Source organism: Marmota monax, unplaced genomic scaffold, assembly GCF_021218885.2.
Source record: "Marmota monax isolate L192 unplaced genomic scaffold, Marmota_monax_Labrador192_F-V1.1 WCK01_AAM20220418_F8-fsc00052, whole genome shotgun sequence".
Taxonomy (NCBI): Eukaryota; Metazoa; Chordata; class Mammalia; order Rodentia; family Sciuridae; genus Marmota; species Marmota monax.
Window position 1 is genome coordinate 8,293,934 of NW_026693473.1, and position 19,697 is coordinate 8,313,630.

General features: G+C 38.6%; 2 protein-coding genes and 1 non-coding gene across 10 annotated transcripts in view; 1 reads left to right on the top strand and 2 right to left on the bottom strand.

Moving 5' to 3' along the window:
* Senp5 (SUMO specific peptidase 5) overlaps window positions 1–11,321 on the top strand; it is a 46,477-nt gene extending 35,156 nt beyond the window's left edge. For 5 of the 7 annotated variants that reach the window (XM_046458076.2, XM_046458078.2, XM_058583545.1 and 2 more), the window contains 4 exons: window positions 1,369–1,506; window positions 5,118–5,201; window positions 6,563–6,613; window positions 7,912–11,321. In XM_046458076.2, the coding sequence (XP_046314032.1) occupies window positions 1,369–1,506; window positions 5,118–5,201; window positions 6,563–6,613; window positions 7,912–8,022 (384 nt within the window). In that variant the 3' untranslated portion in view covers window positions 8,023–11,321. The other 2 variants (XM_046458079.2, XM_046458080.2) reach the window with 2 other exon arrangements.
* Window positions 9,968–10,038, bottom strand: Trnaa-agc (transfer RNA alanine (anticodon AGC)). Its single transcript has one exon. It is a non-coding gene; the product is annotated as a tRNA-Ala (tRNA).
* Window positions 11,322–12,078: 757 nt separating the features above from the next.
* Ncbp2 (nuclear cap binding protein subunit 2) lies at window positions 12,079–19,654 on the bottom strand. Of its 2 annotated transcripts, none has more exons than XM_046458084.2 (4): window positions 19,496–19,654; window positions 16,207–16,388; window positions 14,212–14,350; window positions 12,079–13,684 (listed from the first exon to the last, which is right to left on the bottom strand). In XM_046458084.2, exons 1-4 carry the CDS (start codon window positions 19,571–19,573, stop codon window positions 13,613–13,615), a joined length of 471 nt encoding a protein of 156 aa, XP_046314040.1. In that variant the 5' UTR covers window positions 19,574–19,654; the 3' UTR covers window positions 12,079–13,612. The 2 variants fall into 2 exon arrangements, with proteins under 2 accessions (XP_046314040.1, XP_058439530.1); XM_058583547.1 differs by having other exon boundaries at window positions 19,440–19,559.
* Window positions 19,655–19,697: the final 43 nt, after the last annotated feature.

Here is a 19,697-nt window from a genome sequence, read left to right on the forward strand (position 1 = left end):
ATCATCATGCTAAAGTAATGTTGAATTTTGCAGCATTTGTGGTTTCAGAACTTTAGGGATGCCCAAACTATTTTCTTATTAGGTTTTGTTTTGGGTTTTTTTTGGTGGTGCTAAGGATTGAATAAATATTTCAAATACTTGCTAACTAAGCAAGCCCTTTACCACTGAGCTATACCCCTGGCCCTACATTTTCTTTTGCCCAACTCCCCCAGCTCCAGGTTTATAAATATAGAAAATGAAAAACAAAAACACTAAAGTGTTTTGCTTGTAAGGTCATATAGACTGATAAAAGATTTATTTATAGCATGACATTATCTGATTATTAGCAAAAAAGAAGACTTGAGAGATTGGTTTTTAAGAATCTGACATACTTTATAGTATTGTCATTGTTTTAACTTTAAAAAAATAAATAAATTCACTCTTTTATGGATGTTTAGTGAAGCATCTATTACCCAAGATATAACTGGATTTTTTAATAGAATAGCAACTATTTCTAAATTGTATGTGTTAGGATATAAAGGATATGTTAAGATTGTAAAAGATGGATTCAGATATAAAGGGTATGTAAATATTATTAAGGATGTTCTTGATTTTGACATCTGAAAGACAAGGGAGTGATAATAGCTAAGATTTATTGGCTATCTACAATGTACTAAAAGCATAGTTTTATGCATTTTTCAAGTATTATTATTCTCAACAACATCATAAGATAGGTATTATTGCTTTCTGCATTTCATAGTTGAGGAAGAATTTGAACTTAAGTAGACTTGTTTTGAAGCTCATGATATTAACTGTTATACTGAGTCCAGAGAAAGATGAAAGACTTAGACCTTTTCTGTTTTCCAGTACCATGGTTATTTCCTAAAACGTTGAGTCTAGGTCAAAATGTGCCCAAGAAAATTAGGTAAGGCCAGGCATGGTGGCAACATGCCTATAATCTCAGTGACTCAGGAGACTAAGGCAGAAGGATTGTGAATTTGAAGCTAGACTGGGCAACTTAATAAGGGACCCTGTCTCTAAGTAAAAGGTAAAAAGGGTTGGAGATATATCTCAGTGGTAGAGCACCTTTGGGTTCAATCCCTGGTACCAAAAAAAAAGGCGGGGTGGGGGGGGAGAAAAACGAAAAAGGTAAACCATTTGATAAAACAGAGTTTTAGCGGGTTAAATGAAAAATAGTACTTCTTCATTTTTCTTATTGTGTGTTATAGCTCAGTAGTTATAAGCATGGGCTTTAAAAATAAGACCTGGGTTCAAATTCTGGCCTACCACTGTCTACTTTTATGTCCTTGGACAAGTCAGAAGTCAGTAAAGAAGCTGCTGTATGTTGTTGGTTTTGTGATGACAGCTGCATTTTCTTCTCTTAATCAGGTGGATTTGTTTAAAAAGAGTCTTCTATTGATTCCTATTCACCTGGAAGTCCACTGGTCTCTCATTACTGTGACACTCTCTAATCGAATTATTTCATTTTATGATTCCCAAGGCATTCATTTTAAGTTTTGTGTAGAGGTAAGTTAATATCCTATTTTTTCACTTAATCTGTGATTGACCCAGTCCTATCTTAGTTCTAGGTAGAACAGCAGAAGTCAGTACCATATAGGAACATTTTCTGTTGTGAATGTCCTCTAAACTATTGGTAAAGAAAAGAACTGTAAGAGGACTCCACAGGTGAGAGGTAGCTGACCAAGATCAGGATCCCCTTCTGAGATACATGCCCTAATTTGATTTTGTCAGCCTTGTTTTTTTTGTTGTTGTTTTTTTTTTTCTTTTCTCTTCCCCTTAAAACTGCTTTTTTTAAAAAACTATTTTCTTATACCTTTATTTTATGTATTTATTTTTATGTGATGCTGAGGATCAAACCCAGGGCCTTGCATGTGCTAGGTGAGCACTCTACCGCTGAGCCACAACCCCAGCCCCTTAAAACTGCTTTTTAACAAAATTTTTGGTACTAGGGATTGAACCCAGGGATGCTTTTACCACTGAGCTACATCCCTGGTCCTCTCCTACCCACCTCCCCAAGACAGATTCTTGCTAAGTTGCTGAGGATTTTACTAAATTGCTGTGGCTGGCCTTGATTTTGTGATCCTGCTGCCTCAGCCTCCCAAGTCAATGAGATTACAGGTGTGCATCATCACACTCAGATCCCTAGCAATATTTTAAAAAAAATAATGAAAGCTATAATTATATTGGCTTGGGAGTAGATAAATAGATTGGAACAGCATGAAGAATCCAGAAATAACTCATGCATACTTGAGAATTTAGTATATGATGAAGTTAGGAAAAGATAGGCTATTCAAGTATGACACTGGGAGAATTAGTAAATATAGATCTTTACTTCATATTTATGCTAATTATAAAAACATTTCAGATGGAATAGATACCTAACTGTAAAACAAAACTAAAACTAAAAGCATTTGAATAAAATATAGACAATACTGTGTTCTCAGAATAGGGAATGCTTTCTTACACAGAACCCTCCCCCAAAAAAGAGACATAAGGAATAGTTTGATAAATTTAACCATGTCGTAATTTAAAACTTCTGAGCCGAGTGTGGGGGTGTGCACCTATAATCTCAGCAACTTGGGAGGCTGAGGCAGGAAGATAGCAAGTTCAAGGACAATCTGGACAATTAAGCAAGATCCTCTCTCAAAATGAAATTTAAAAGAAAGGGTGAGGATGTAGCACAGTCTTAGAGCACTTGGGTATCATGTACGAGACCCTGGATTCAATCCCCAGTACCATCAAAACCAAAACAAAATATAGTGGTTCTTTACATCCTAACAGGGAAAGATCATTGAGTTTTTAAAAGCCAGTTGTGAGCTAGGTATAGTGGCACGTGCCTATAATCCCAGTGATTCAGGAGGCTGAAGCAGGATAGGTGAAATTACAAAGCCAGCCTCAGCAGCTTAGTGAGGCCCTGAGCAACTTAGTGAGACCTTGTCTCAAAATAAAAAGGTCTAGGGATGTAGCTTAGTGGTGAATTGCCTCTGGGTTAAATCCCTGGTCCCCCTCACCACCACCACCAAAAGAAAATGCCAGTTGTGGCAGAACGATATAATATGCTTATGGGGGAAATACATTTATGTGTGCATATGTGTGTGTGTATACATATATATTTGTATATGTAATATACAAAGATATATTTTTGTAAATAAAAAAATTAGATATCAGTGCATAATGGCATCTGCCTGTAGTCCTAGCTCTGCAGGAGGCTGAGGAAGGAAGATTGCTTCCAGGAGTTCAAGACCAGTGTGGATAATATAGGGGGAATCCCCTTTCTCAAAAAAAAAAAGCATGGGATGGATGCTTACAATTTTGATTTCAGTGATTGCTTTTGGATAAGTATAGAAAGGAGTAGGACTAATAAAGGAAATTTCACCTTATTTTGGTTATTCTAATTTTTATTAACAAGGTATATATATTTATATATTTACTTTAAATGTATAAATTTAAAATGTTAATGTATATATTTAAATATATGTAGTACATATATTTGTATATATAAATTATTGTATATTATGTGGTATAATATATAAATATATATTAAAGAATATATTAAAATAAAGATATTTAAATTTATATTTAACATTTAATTTAAAAAGTAAGTATAAGCAAAACTAAGAAGATCAAATTTTCAAAATCCATGTTTGTGGTTCTAAGAAATCCAGGGGGAAAAAACCCTACTTTGGGATATTCCTGGGCCCAGAGTGCTCTAACTCCAGTACAAAAGAGAGTCAGTCCAGTATCAGATGTGATTGTGTGTTTCCAGTTCACTTTGCTTAATTCCTTGCCTGTCTCACATCCTTCACTTATCAGAGACTGTCAGTGCTGTCTCTTCCCTGGACAAATAGAAAAAAAACAAACAAGGAGAGCAAGGATATTGCAAAAATCATTTCAACTAGGAAATACTACCCCAGGCTTCTGCTTGTGTTAGGCACTGACACTGAGGAGTCAGAGAAGGTTTAGACAGTTGCCTTCATGGAGCTAACTTCTTGATGGTTAAAAAGATTTTGTTTATGAAACAGGCTTTTGATTTCTAAGTCAATTCTGGATTAGGCACTTGGTTCTGCAGTTATTAAAAAATTCATCTTCGGAATTTTTGACTAGTCAAAAATTTTTTCAGTCAAATTCCAATTGGCTAATAACTTGGCACATTTGGAGAAAGATCCTGAGAACCAATTTGTTTGGGGTGATAACTAAAAGTCATTTAAAGCCAAGCAGAGTCATCCAGGTAGGTGAAGCTAGGCAGTTGTTTTAAGGAAATGTGGGGGTAATAAAAGTGGCTCTGAAGGAAAGTTGGGGGCCTGTATTTCCAAAGAGTTGATGAAAAATGTTATTAAAATTTCCAAATGTGTAGATTCTCTGAGAGCAAGGACTTAAACAGCTTTCTTTACCACTGTATCCCCAGCACTCAGCACATTATAAATACTTAGTAAATGTTGGTGTAGGTGATTATTTTTAAGGGCAAGTCTTTTGCCGTTATTCTGTGTGTGAATTTATATATAGTAGTTATTCTGAGAACTTGAAGTTACTTGTTTAGGGAGAAGAGCAACATGCAGTCATAATCTCTTGATACAGAGAGAAATATGCACAAAGAGGTTGAGGGCATTAGGGATATTTTGAAACTCCAGCAGTCTAGAAATTTCAGTAGTGCCCTTGACTATATTCAGTATTCAGAATGGGTAGAGATAACTGTCTGTTCTTGTCACCTTCCAAACTAAGAAACTTATCTTCAGCTAGATTTTTTTCATTTAGTTTTAGTCAATGATTTCTGCCACGAGTTTCTTCCTTCTCTTCAGCACTGGCACTGATTAAGACTTTTTTTATCTTGCCAGTTTACTGCTGGGAAAGGTGGCTAACCATCTCAATAAATATTCTAATCAAGCAAATACCAGTGCCCACACTCTTGAGTGCATACCGTGAGTACAGGAGGTCTAAGTCCTCCTTAACGATATGAAAGCTCTGAAATAAAGTTCCAGCTCTAACTCTTTTGTGCACACACTGCCCAATTTTGTGGGGCCACAGTTGCCACCTCCTTTGCTTCTACCTGCTATGGGCAGGTTTCATTTTTCACCAACTCATGGAACACAGCATCTGTGTTGTGGTTTCTTTTTAACCAGAATATAAGAAAGTATTTGCTGACTGAAGCCAGAGAAAAAAATAGACCTGAATTTCTTCAGGGTTGGCAGACAGCTGTTACGAAGGTAAGTATGTGATACAAATAAAATGGGCATGTCCAGGGGAGGGAATGATCCAAGGGGCGGTTGTGTGTAAGAGCATTTCAAGACTACTGACAGAGACCAAAAAGAGCTTGGAGGAGACTCTAGGGAGGCAACTCAGATTAAGCCAATTTAGTACTTTATCATCTGGCTACTCAATTGCCCAGTGCTTGCTGAAAGCAGGTAACTTGAGTCCTTTCATCCCTGGCACAGTTGCTAATGATGTAGTTGCTCTGCTGAAAAACAAGTTTTGGCTGGGGATTTTGGCACCTACCTCTTGCCTCATGACACTTACAGACTCAGAGAAATGCTAAATGACTATTTGGGTCCATTATGGGAGCAAGAGTACTGGGCTACTTTCTAGGCCTATCCTTAGTTCTTCAGCGTGAGGACAGTTCGGATGTAGCTCTGTTATGGTTTCTAGACATTAAAGGTGTTGATGGGCCAGAGTGCCTTTCTGGGCATAATCTCAATCCTGTCATGAACACCAGTGTTGACAATTTAGTCTTTATTTTATTGTTTTTATATAATGATCTCATTTGATCCTTATAACCTGTGAGGTAGGTGGTCATTTAAAGATGAACAGCATCTTTATTTTATAGATGAGAAAACTGAAGTGTGACCTTCAGAAGACCTTCCTCAGAACTATTGGTAGAGGCAGGTCCTTGAACTCAGGTCTGTCTGAATCACTGACCCAGTGTTATAGACAAGAGTCTTGAAATAACCTTTAACCCAGTCCCAGAGGGATCAAGATTTATCAATTCAACCTTGAACTAAACCACATATTAAATTTTACAGTTAAGCTCAAGTTTTCTGTTTCTAATTATCTAGTAAACCAGTTCAAGCCAGAACTAAACTTGTAAATTTTCTGAATTTACCCAGCTAGAATTCTAGGTATTCTAAATTTAGCCAATATCTTTCATATTCCTACTTGAGGCAGAATACAATAACCAGTTGTTTTGGGAGCTTTATAGAGATGAAAAGTGAAGACTGCTAAGCAGAATTGTTACCATCTAAGTGTTCAGAGTTCAGGCAAATGTTCTGTGATCATCCACAGTTCCATTTTTACTTGTCAGTGAACTGATTGCAAAACTAAGTATCCAAATAGTTGTTTTTAAAATAGGGTTTTCATTTCATTTCCCATATTTAGGTAAAATATTGTTTTATAATTTGTGGATGCCTTTGATAGCACTTTTCGTGTGGCCAGATGCCTTTATAAAATGAACACGATACCAGCTGTCCTGGACAGAGACAGGTTTCCTGTCTCATTCTGTTTTGTCGTGTTTATCTGAAGAGGAAAGAAGTACTTGATCTTATTTTAATGACCTTTTTGTTTTTCCCCTCAGTGTATTCCACAACAGAAAAATGACAGTGACTGTGGAGTCTTTGTGCTCCAGGTAAAGAAATACTGTTTTTTGTTTGTTTGTTTTGTTTTATTTTGTTTTGAATTTACAGTTTGTGATATAAGTTTGTTGTGTTTAGAAAGGGAGATGGCAGTCCCTGTACATGATACTAGGTATAGGCAACAGAATACTTTCCTTTTTCTCCCTTTGTTGTTGAGATGCAATAGTGCATTTTCAGGTGTTATCATTAGGAAGAACCACATGTCAAGCCAAGAATGGAAAATAGATATCATCCATGTCTTATCAGAGATTAGTAGTGAGCTATACTAGAGACTGACTTGGGTTGTTTTGTATCATAGATCATTGGCATTTAAAGGATTAACTTAATAAAATAAAAACAACATTGGCAGGCTGAATATGGTGGTAGATGCCTATAATCCCAGTGACTGTAGAGGCTGGGTGAGGAATTGCAAGTTTAGGGCCAGCCTAGGCAACTTAACAAGACCCTGTCTCAAAAAATAAAAAGAGTTGGGGATGTAGCTCAATGATAGGTAGCTCCTGGGTTCAATCCGAAATACTGAATAAGTAAATAAAATCTAATTATTGGATGTCAAAGACCTGCTGGTTGCCTGCCACTGGTTTTTTTTTTTTTTTTTTGTGGTACTGGGATTGAATCCAGGAGTGCTTTGCCACTAAGCTACATCCCCAGCCACCATCACCACTGCCTTTTTTTTTTTTTTTTAATATTGAGACAGGATTTCACTAAGTTGCCAAGGCTGACCTTGAACTTGTGATCCTCCTGCCTCAACCTCCCAAGTTATTGAGATTACAGTCCTGCTCCACCACTCCCAGAGTACTGCATTCCATGGACTCTGGATGGTCTAAAACTGCTCCCATGGTCTCTGGATAGTCTAAAAGGGCAATGGAAAAATTTCTATTATACACACATTTATGAAGGAAATTATCTAATCTGTGAAATTTTAAGATTTGTGAAGATCTTGGAAGATTGGTTTATTCATAACTTCATAAATGTTTGGGGTTTGTAAACAAGATTCAGGTTCCCAAAGGCTATGTAAGATCTATTGCATTTTCAGCAGATTGTACTTTGAGAATTAGAGCCTCTTCATCAGTTGGTGCTTTTCACAGTGTTAGGCCTGGAGGGAGGGTGATCCTTAGCTATACACTTGCCTGAAATGCCTACTATAATTTGGAGATAAATGTTGTAAAGCACCATGTTGTCACAAGTTTCTGTAAACTTTATAATACAATCTTAGACTCTATCAGGTCTGCATCTGGTGCTGGGCTGTTGTGCAACCCCATGTGCCATTTACATGTTTCTGGGACCTTTGCAGTACTGCAAGTGCCTCGCTTTAGAGCAGCCTTTCCAGTTTTCTCAAGAAGACATGCCCCGTGTGCGGAAGAGAATTTACAAGGAGCTGTGTGAGTGCCGGCTGCTGGACTGACTCAGCAGTGCTCTGCAAGTCTGACCAAGTTGGAACAGATGGTTTGTTACTTGAATCTCCAAACACTCATTTGAATTTTTACAGATATTCAGATCAGTGGTGTTGGGCCACTATTGTTACCTCAAATTTATTTTTTGCCCTTATTCATTTCTCCAACTACCATGTACTTTTTTAATATTCAGTTTGGTTTCATTTTTAATTTTATGGATTCCGCGCGTCCCTCCCATATTTAATATTTATTATCCAAACGCATGCATATAGACAGAGCATGCAGTGAAGAGTATTAAAAAAAAAAAAAAGCCTAGTAGATTTGGTGCAGCTTTTGAAACTTAGTTAGCGTGAACTGAATACAGGTTTAAAATTTAATCTCAGAACCTAAAAATGCAAATGTTTTTTGATTCAGTATAACTCGGAGTAGTCAGTGTTCCCTGGGACATAAAGGGTAGCTAGGAGAGGTTTTGACAAAGCCAGTTCTGTTTTACTTTTACCAGCAGCACCTTTTACTTACTTCCCTCTCCAAGGGAGTCCTAGAAAATGAAATGCATTCCTTTTGAAGGGTGAGATGGAAGTTCGCTGTAAAGTGATGGGTGTGTTCTGTCCATGGAGGCCCACTTGCAAGCAAAGAGCCTACTTTGGAAGAGTTGATTAAAGTATGAGAAAAAGGCAGTGACTGGGGCCAGATACCTTATCAAATGAGATTTCAGTCCTGGTCTTAGGAATTATAATGCATAGCCTAAATCTTATAATGAGACATTTATTTAATAACCTGTTTTTCTGATTTTGACCTATGAAAAAGCTTGGTGTCTTGTCAGACCAGTAGTCAAACAAATGAGATATTCAGCCTTTTGAGAAGTAATTTTTAAGTTGCTATTTTCCTTGTGTTGCCTCCCATATGGGAGAATTTAAGATTTACTTAATACATTTCTATTTCTAGTGTATCTGAAATATGAACATTCAAAATTGAAGGCTGACTTCTTTTGCAGATGCATGGGGAGAAGAGGGAAGATAATAAAGAAAACTTGGTTCCCAAGGAGTGCAGTAATAGAATTGTTTCCCTCCTCTGTAGTGATCTCCCCTCGTTCAGGGCTCACTTGGCTTCTGCACAACTAATCCTGACATTTTAGCATGGGAGTTACTTGTTTCCCTTCTGTTGATCCTCTATCTTCAGGGGACAGGCTGTAATGTGGTCCCTTTCCTTATAGTTAGCTGCACTGAGATGAAAGTAATGGATCTTAGATCTTTTATCTGGCCTTTTGTGACATAATTGAAAGGAAAGGAAATAAGGAAGGATACATGTAAAACTATCCAATTATCTTTTCTGAACTAGAGGAGGAAAATATATTGGTAACAGATTCAAATGTTTACTCAGAAAACTACCCAAAAAATGGCAGAAGATACTCGAATTTATGCCTGGTTAGGTGTGTGTTGAAAAGAAAAAGCTAAAATACTTTAACTTCGCTGTAAGTTATGATTGAAACAAGGCTGACTGCCAGCAGTTGAGGGTTGAGTCAGACTGTTTACATGCACATGCATGTAAACCAGTGTTGACACTGGGAAGCAGCCTCTCCCAATTCCTCCAGACTCAAATTCCTTAGTATAAAAGCAGGTCACTATTTCTTACTTTGTTAAATACTGGGAGTAGAGGCACTTTATGCTACTAGAGGTAAGGTTGTGTCACCATAAGGGAAGATGAGAATTTATAGTGTGGAGATGTTGTCTTAAGGTTTCCAGACATAATTATGCAAACATGGGATCTTTCAAAATGTATATGAGACATTTGCTTTTTTTTTTTTTTGTGGGGTTGTTGCAAAGTAACCAGTAAGTAACTAGCCTATTGACTCCAAATGCCTCATACTTCAGAATGAGGGAGTATCTCATTTCCCCACTGACAGACACACCATGCAGAAGAGAAAAATTTCTGCAAAAACAAAGAATTTTTTTCTTTTGGCAATGCTGGGGATTGAACCCAGGGCCTCCTGTGGGCTAGGCAAGTGCTCTACCACTGAGCCACATGCCTAGCCCTCCTACAAGAATCATAATGCCCAGAGCTTGAGTTGCCACACTTCCTCCAGTGTGAAATATGATCATTATTATCAGCACTGGGGCATGCAGGAATGATCACAGAGACCTTAAGTGAGCTGTCCATATCTAGTTACTCTTTCACTTCCAACATCATAGGGCATCCTGAGGTACCTGGCATGGTTTAGCCTAAAGTTGAATATTTTAAGTCTGTTTTTAAAATGTTTCTGTCAATCATGAAACTTGGTTTCATCACACTTAATTGCTTTTACTTCTTGTAATTAGATATAAACCTCTATTTAGCTAAAGTCCTAGATAGTCTTTTGTCCTGATGTTTGCAGTAATTGCTTCCTTGCAACAAAGGCATTTTTGAAACACTTCTGGGCTGTTGGTGAAAAGCGTTGAGTTACCATCACTGGCCTGGCACTGAACTGTCTGGCTGCCCACAAGACAGATCTTATGGTTTGGGGGCTGAGTGCAGACCTTGCACAAAAGAACAATTTATGACAAGCCTTCAACCAGCTATCTAGTTGTCTCTATGGGCAAATTTACCAGGTTATAGTTGCTTCATTCTGGTGGCCTTTCTTTTTGTTAAATCTGTAGCAGTGAACATATATTTAATGCATCTTTTAGTTTTATCAAGAATCAGAGAGAATCAACTTTCAGTTAGCCTTTTTAAGGAAGAAAAAGGAAGCAGTTGTTGCCAGTAATCCCCACATATTTTTGGCTTTGCCTTGTATTTTCTATTTACTGTTGAATATGAGTAACATGGTCATCTTGAGTTTATAGTTGGAACAAAACAATAACAGATCTAACTGGGAAACAGCCGGCACTCACCTGATATATTGCCCTTTTTCCTCTACAGTTGTAGTTCACTGCTTCCCTGGGTTAAGTAATTGGTGGGGGGAGAGGGGTCTGGGAGATTCACAACCTTTCAGGCAAGAAATGGTAAATTTATAGTTGAATTCGATATGCCAGTTACCTGTTCTCCTTAATCATATTAAAGAAACCAAGTTAATTGGCAGTTATAAAGCACATACTTTGCTATGTGCTAGGCTGTGCCTCCTGGCCTACAGATAATTAAGACCTAGGGAATACCATCAGAGAAGTACTAATTGTATTGGGTGTTACAAAAGCAGACCTAGACAAGTTGTTCACTTAAATGGTACTTGTTGGTCAGAAAAGAATTTAAAAAGATTATGATCATGTAAAATTACAGTACTCAACCCTTCTAGCAAAGTATTTTTTTGAAAAATAAACTAAATGCCTTTATAAACTCATTCTCTTGTGTTGGATAAGTGTACTGCTTGGTGAGTAGTATGTTTTCCTTTAATACACTCCAGTCATAACAAGGCTTAAGAACAGTGACCAGTGTAGGCCCTAAGCAGCCTACCCTTAGAGCACCACTGTCCCACAGAATTTTCTGCAATGATGGAAATGTTGTTTTCATTTACTATAACAATCACTAGCACATTGTCTATTAAGCACTTAAAATGTGGTTAGTGTAACTGAGAAGTTGAATGTTTAATTTTATTTTTATTAAACAGCCACATTAGGCCAGGGGCTATTACATTGGATTGAAGAACTCTAAAGCAAGTTGCATGTTTTACACTTTAGCTAATAATGTAATTCCCAAATAATTCTATACATCCCAGTCTGGCTATATCTGGCACTCCCCCACTATTATATTCCATAACCTACCTAGCATATATGTCCTAGTTCTCACTTTTCTGATTAAAATGAGATACTTTTCTGATTAAAGTGAGAAATAGGAAAGAGGACACAAAGAAAGCTCATTTAGCATCCTCAAGCCTAAAAAACATCAGGTTCCCTTAATTCAATGCTAAATTGTTTTCATAAGAATGTCCATGTTCTTTCTTCACGTGAAGCCATAACTAGATACAAATGTCATATTGAAATGAACATGTAAATTTTGCATATTTATTCAGAGTCTCCCCAAACTCATTTACAGACAGCCCAGAGTAAAAGAGTTCTAGAACAAGTCCCTTTTTATAGGTGAGGAAAGAGGCCAAGATAATAAGTTGGTCCAGCTTTATTGAAATCTGTTATAGAAGACAATTCAAATAAGAATCACAGTCTTTGGTTTTAAGGCCTGTAGAATCTGAGTTTTTTCACCACACAAGAATACAAAATATTAGTTTAAACTACAGTGTAAAAACATTCTAAAAATGAATACTGTGTCCTGATTAAATGTTTGCAAATGGTTTATTCCTAAGCACTAACAACTGTTATACCTCTTTATAAAAAATTCAAACAGTTTGGAATTTAATGAGAAAACCCACATTTATTGTAACATGAAAGCTGTTCATGTTCAGCCCCAATTTTCACAAACTACTGGAAGATACTTTGAAAAATAATTCACATTTTTTTCATATCAGGGAAAATTATACTCACATATAATATCAGAAATAATCTCTTGCCTTACAAATGTAAAATAAATTCTCTCTAATCCCCTGGCTTGAGCCACAGTATGGACAATTTGGGAAAAATAAAACATTTCAGTATGAGAAGTAGCTGAAATAGACACTTTCTTTAGGAAGCCTTCCTCTGTTTTTGTAAAGTATTCTCTCAATCATCAAGCTCTTCTAAAAAGAACCCATTCTATTCCCAAGACTAATTAAAATGGAAAGAATAAATCTGATGGCCCTTACAGCATACTTTGTCATGTCAAGGCAATCCCTTAACTTACATTTCCTACTAATAGCGTCTTCCCCCACTCACCACACCCACTAGAATATGTGAGGTTCTCTATTACAAATCCTTACTTCTTGTTGTTGCTAGCTTTAGGTAAAACATCTTTTGAAAAATGTGTATAATTCTTCAAACCCTGTACCTAGTTTCTGAATATGTAAGGAATAGAAGCGGGACATGTCCCTGAGACCATCTCAGGTTTACTTACTTCTATGCCAACTATTTAGGAAAGTCCCTTGACCCTTTAGAGATTGAATTTGTTTTCAATGTTGAATTCTATTCAGTTGTCAAACACCTGTTGCTAATTTAGAACAAAGCCATACCACACAGCAAAATTCCATTTATTAAACTTTATCTCATGCAAACTTAAATTTTAAAAAATAATCATTCCAGGCCCCAATGAAGATCATGAACCTACTTAAGACACAAACATGGTAAAACAAGTTTTTACATTTTTCCATCTTCCTTTAAAAAGTGTGGCATTTTTGGCCGACAGAATAATCAACATTATAAATCAGACCTGTTGCTAAGGAACACTTTGTGGGGGGTGGGGTGGGTGGATGTTTCTGGGGATCAAACCAGGGTCTTGCACATGTGAAGTAGGCACTGTATCTGAGCCACATCCCCAGAGAACACAATTTTAGACCTGGTAACAGAAAATCATCTGGTAACTTGACACATGACCAATATTCTAAGACTAGAATTAAAGGCATTCTTTTGTATTGTCCTTTAATAATTTTCAGAGGAAACCATGTAAAGGCTTCTAGCTCAGTAGAGACATTGATCAGACTGTGGGTAATGTTCTTCAACAAACAACAGGCCAGTGGAGGGAATTTCGCACTGATGGGGCTCTCACCACTCACTGCTTTTGTGCCAGTTTTCCATAGCCACCTCTCCCAGCATCATAGTCTTGTCGATACTCATCTCGAACCTTAAGTAAAAAAGAATACACAAAGTACAATATAGAGAAGACTGGTATAACATGCACTGCCCACAACATGTCAGACAAATAGCTGAACCTTTTCAGATGTCATATGAACATGCAGACAAACCTGTGTATTAGGTTCTGTGGTATTTTGGGGTTTGGTTTTGGGTTTGTTTGGTGTGTGCATATGGTACTGGGGACTGAACCTAGGACCTCACACTTGCTTGGCAAGTGCCCCACCACTGAGGGTACACCCCTGTATTAGACTCTTAAGACAAACCCATTTCAGTGTATTTTGCTTTCGTTCTAGACACAGATGTGAAATACCTAGCCCCTAGCAGAAGTTCAACAACAAGTGCTTATTGAAATGAATAGCATATGCTATTTCAAGGTTTAAAAAATTTCACCAAAACCAATGGGTGGTTTTCTCCAGGGTTATAGGCAGAAATTAGAAAAAGAGTAAAAACAGTTCGAAAAAACAACTATCATTATGACTAGAATCCTAGGCAGGGTTTGGTCCAAAGACTGCATACCTGGCCCCCTGATCGCCCACGTCCATACTGCCTGCCCTCCTTAAAACCTGCATCCCAGTCTGTGCGAATGATCCGGTCATCCAGACGTGTTCCATTTATATACCGCATGGCATTTTCTGCATCTGCTCTTGAATAGTATCTTAAGTTTAAGTGTTAAGGAACATTGCATTTCTCCAAATGTTTGGGAAGCATCTAAATGAACCTGAATTGTTAAGGAAAAAGTACAAAAACAAATCCAGTCAGATGAAGTTCAAAGACTATTCAGCTTACACAAGCCTACTGGTCCAAAAGCACTTAGGTAAAGAAAATATAATACTTATGTAGGGCTATCTTGGTTATGATTTCCTGGCTATCCCTATTAATATTTATTTGGTCAATCCCTTTTTTTTTTTTTTTTGCATATGTGGTGCTGGAAATCAAACCCAGGTCCTTGTGCATGCCAGGCAAGCTACCACTAGAGCAATATCCTCAGCCTTGTCTCCGTATTTTGAGTTGCAAAATTTTATAAAATATGTTCACTGCAGGTTTAAACCACAAACTATGCACTTCTTATCCAAGAACTGGCATCCAAATTGGGTGCTGATATTAAAGAACAATCTTCATAAAAAGAGGTCACAGTGTGTATGGAAGTACCACTACATTTCACTAGATGGAAAAATTTCAAAGTATTAACCAGGTTAGGAGTTCCCAAACATTTAATCAGTTTTACCCTACATGGTATTTTTTAAAATCTCTAAAAGCAATTCTGAGGACTGGGGTTGTGGCTCAGTGATAGTGCACTTGCCTAGCATTCGTGGGGCACTGGGTTCAATTCTCAACACCACATACAAATAAATAAAATAAAGGTCCACCAACAACTAAAAAATATATTTTAAAAAGTAGTAATAAAAAAATAAAAGCAATTCTGATTAACAGCTGGGTTTGGGAAATGCTGATTTAGACTTTTTTCTCATCTTTACACAAGTAGGGAAACACTTGGTAGAATTCGTGTCTAGCACCTATATAATGCCTAGAACATAGTAGGCATTCAGTAATCTTTGTTAAATGAATGAAATAAATGCTAGAGAAAAACAACTAGCACTAGCAGTCTCTTTGATACGTTCCATCATGATTGTTGACCTTTGACCTATAAGGCAAATGGAAACACTCTGATCCTTAGACTGATTACCTACTAATTTATAGATGGAGCCTTTTGTTTTTTCATTGTTTTCCCCATGAATGACTCTGTGCCACTGCTACCAGAAAACAAAACCTGAGAAAACTGGACCCTTGTGTTTGGAGAGAGAACTGAAAAGCTTGCTTGGCCCAGAAATCAGAAATCATAAATTTGTTCTTCAGTTGTGTAAAAAGAAAGATTTCCAACATACAATGTACAGCTTTTCTTCAGTAATTTTTCTTGTTCTTCATTGTCACCCTAGAATTTCAGAGACAAACATTGCAACTTTAAAAAAAAATCCAAGTGGGGCTGGGTACACACCTGTAGTCCTAGCTACTCATAAGCTGAGGCACAAAGGTCATTTGAGCCCAGGAGTTTGAGAAAGCCTTGGCAACATAGGGAGCTCTAACTTGAAAAAAAAAAAAAAGTGAAGAATGGGTTCAGAAGCAGGACTTCTGGTTTAAGCTGATAAGAATGAATGCATTCTTTCTTCTCAAGATCCCATTAAAATGATAGGAAAGAAGCATACATGAGAAGGCCATTAGCTAATGATCAGAGACTTAAAAAAGCTGATAGGGCTGTGATATACCTCAGTGATAGAGAGCTGGCATACAGTGTGCGAGGTCCTGGGTTCAATTCCCAGTACCAGAAAACAAAACATGAATTCAGAATAGAACACAAAATTACCAGTTTTCACAGCATCCGAATGTAGACAAATGGAAGAAAAGGTACAGACAAGCATAGGGATAAAGCTAATATACAGTTTTTCAAAAACAGGCAGCCAACCACTCTGAGCTCTACCTTGGTTCAACAGTTACATTAGACACCAGGAAGGATACTCCACAAAACAGAATCCACATGCTGTTTTTTTTACTTTATCCAGACCCATAATTATCTTCTTTATGTCACCACTTTTGCTGAAGAGTTCATAAATTTGTTCTTCAGTTGTGTAAAAAGAAAGATTTCCAACATACAATGTACAGCTTTTCTTCAGTAATTTTTCTTGTTCTTCATTGTCACCCTAGAATTTCAGAGACAAACATTGCAACTTAAAAAAAAAAAAAAAAAAGCCTTGCTTAAATAATATTCCTAAGTATGGTTTTTAAAATAATGTCCGAGGCCAAATGTGATGGTACATGCCTGTAATTCCAGCTACTGAGTAGGCTGAGGCAGGACGATTGCAAGTTCTAGGCCAGCCTGTGCAACTTAGTGAGACCCTGTCTCAAAAAAGCTGGGTTTAGCTCACTGGTAGAGCACTTCTGGGTTCAATTCTCAGCATGAGTTGGGGGAATCATTAATTCTTATTTAGAAATCAGATTCTCACTGGGCATGGTGGTGCATGCCTGTAATCTCAGTGGCTTGGGAGGCTGAAAAAGGAGGATCAAAGCCAGCCTCAGCAAAAAGCAAGGCACTAAACAATTCAGTGAGACCCTGTCTCTAAATAAAATACAAAAAAAAAAAAATAGGACTGAGGATGTGGCTCAATGGTTGAGTGCCCCTGAGTTAAATCCCCAGTACCCAGGGGAAAAGAAAAAAGAAATCAGATTCTCTCGCCCACCAAATACTGCAAATACCTTGTCAAAAGGAGGGGTGGTGCAGGAGGTATTCACATTCTGTGAAGGACTTATATGAGATCCAGACTGCTTTTAATGGAGAGAAAAGGCTTTCAGCCTTCCCTCTCTCCTGCCCCAGGCTATGTACAAGTAGCATGCCTTTTTTCTTGCATACTGAAGTCCTGAGCACTGGATCCTTCGCTAATGGCCCAAGTCTAAATTCCAGACCTTGACCCATTATATTAGAAAGGTGCCATTTATCCTCTGTAGTAAAAAATAATAATTATTATTTCTAGAGCTAGTATTCCCCTGGTAATATTCCCATAGAGACTATCCAAAACAACAACTGCTTTAATAATTTATATGCTCATGTATTTTTTTTCTTCTGAGCGTAGGAGAAATTTTTTTTTTTCAGTGCTGGATATTGAACCCCATGGGCACTATACCACTGAAAGACATCCCCAGCCCTTTTCATTTTGAGACAGGCTGGCCTTCAACTTGTAATCCTCCTGCTTCAGCCTCTGAAGTAGCTGGGATTACAGATGTGGGCCACCACACCTAGCACTTTCTTAACAGGCTTTCTAATTTGAAGACAGGATGAATCCTGAGACAGAAGTATGAGCTTTAGTCAATACACCTGACAATCCCTGGGGACAAGATGGCTTATCATGAGTGAGACATTGATACTTTAGATGCTGAATTGACACATTGAGGACAAATGTGATTAAACAGAAGGCCAATCAGTAGACCTATTCTCAGACCCTTCTGATCCAGATTGTTGAGAGCCACAGTTTAGTCGGAATGACGCCTGGCATTTTGCTAGAGGGAATGGTTGAAAGGTGACCCTGCTCTGGGATTAGGGCAGCTCCAGGATTAGGGCAGATCCTGCTGCCTCGGGTGCCCCCTACTTTGGAGTTCCCATAGAGTTCTCACTGGGGTTTCGGGAGAATTGGCGCGGAGTCTATATCTTAATTAAAACAACTGTGGTATATTTAAGGTATGATATTAATGTGGATTCCATTTAGGGTACCCTAGATATTCCACATGACAATATACTACATCTAAAATAGTAGACTTCAGATTGTAGAAATGAACCCTTTCAATTTTAATCTTGTAGGATAGATGCTGACACAAGATGGTCATGATGTGGAACTAATAAGAACTGTAAAAGTTGCAGAAGTAAAAATCATGCTTGGCACGTTTTGGTGTTTTGTTTTGTAGGGGATGGTTGAACCCAGGGGCACTAAGCAGGGGCCCTTTTTATTTTTTATTTTGAGACAGTGTCTTTGCTAAGTTGCTGAAGCTGCCTCAAACATGGGATCCTCCTGCTTCAGCCTCCCAAATTGGTGGAATCACAGGTGTGCACCACCTCACCCTGCCTGGCGCATAGCATTTTAAAACTGAAATGTAAGAGTGTCTTCAATTTGGCCTCAAATTCCCGGTACCAGGTACAAACACATTCTACACACCTACCTTCTCTTATATGCACTTCCCTTCCCAGTTGCAAGGGGAATGTCTCCTTTTCTGAATGCTTAAAACCTGTCCCTCTCTACTCCTGGTTTCTCCTTTAGATTTTATTTGCCTCCATTTACAATCCCTACTAGAGGTTTGAGTTCTTAGGATGCAGAAACTGCATTTCCCCCATCCCTCCTGGGGCTCAGAGGAATGCTTTGACAACAGCACCGGGTAAGCGTTTATGAAATAACTGAGTTGCAGGGTGAGTTGGCGCACACCTGTAGGAGGATCTCAAGTTCGAGGTTAGCCTGGGCAACGCAGAGACACCAGCCCCCCCCCCTCAAAAAAATTTAAACAGGGCTGGAGAAGTAGGTCAGTGGTAAAGCACCCCTAGGTCTAATCCCCATTAAATAATTAGGTTGAGTGGCCAGAGCACGCAATCCCACCCCCACCTTTACTAATTCAGAAAAGATTACCTGCAGCCCTCTCCCCTTTCCACAGAATGTTGTGACATACCCTAAACTAAAATTTCCCTCTTCTGAAATCCAGCAATTATCTGATCTTGATATCCAGTTATCAACGTACTTAGGATGGCTATCCCCTCTCTCCACTCGGAGGCCTCCATGTCTCCCACCCAAAATGGAGAATTTTGTTGAATAATCGTACTAAAGAAAGAAAAGATTCGGAGCGCCAAAGGGCATCGGTTGACTTTAAAAAAAAATAAATAATAATAATAAAAAGCACCGGTATCTGGATAATGCGCCTCCACATACCCTGGGAGTGAATAGGGAACCCCATTCCTGTCATCACAATTTCCCAGGCACAGCCTGTGAAAACAAGCCACCACTCTGCCGCTCGAACCTCTGCACTGGCCCAGATACAGGCAGCAGCTGCAAGGCAATGAGAAAGCGAGTCTGATATTTCCTTTCTATCAAAGTGGCTTCAGTGAAACCCAAACGCCCTTCAGGCATCCGACCCCTGCTTCCCAGCAGGCACTAGGACCCCACTTCACATTTCAGGACACCAAGCAGAATGCGAGACGACACAGTGAGACAAGTGCAAACCGTTCCTCAGCGTTCTGGCCCAGGGCTTGACCCTCTCGCGGCACGGCTCTCCTCACCCTGAAGTGCTGGTCCCGGTACTGGCTCAGCTCCACGTAGGAGTCGCTGCGCAGCGCCTTCAGGAGGCCACCCGACATAGTGCAGAGAGGTCGGCAAGGACGCGCAACTCAGGGATCAACCGGAGTGCCGCGGCTCTGGCGGAAGCGGAAGCGGGCGGAGGGCAGCAGAAAGTGGAAGTCGTCAGATCCAATCCCAGCGCGG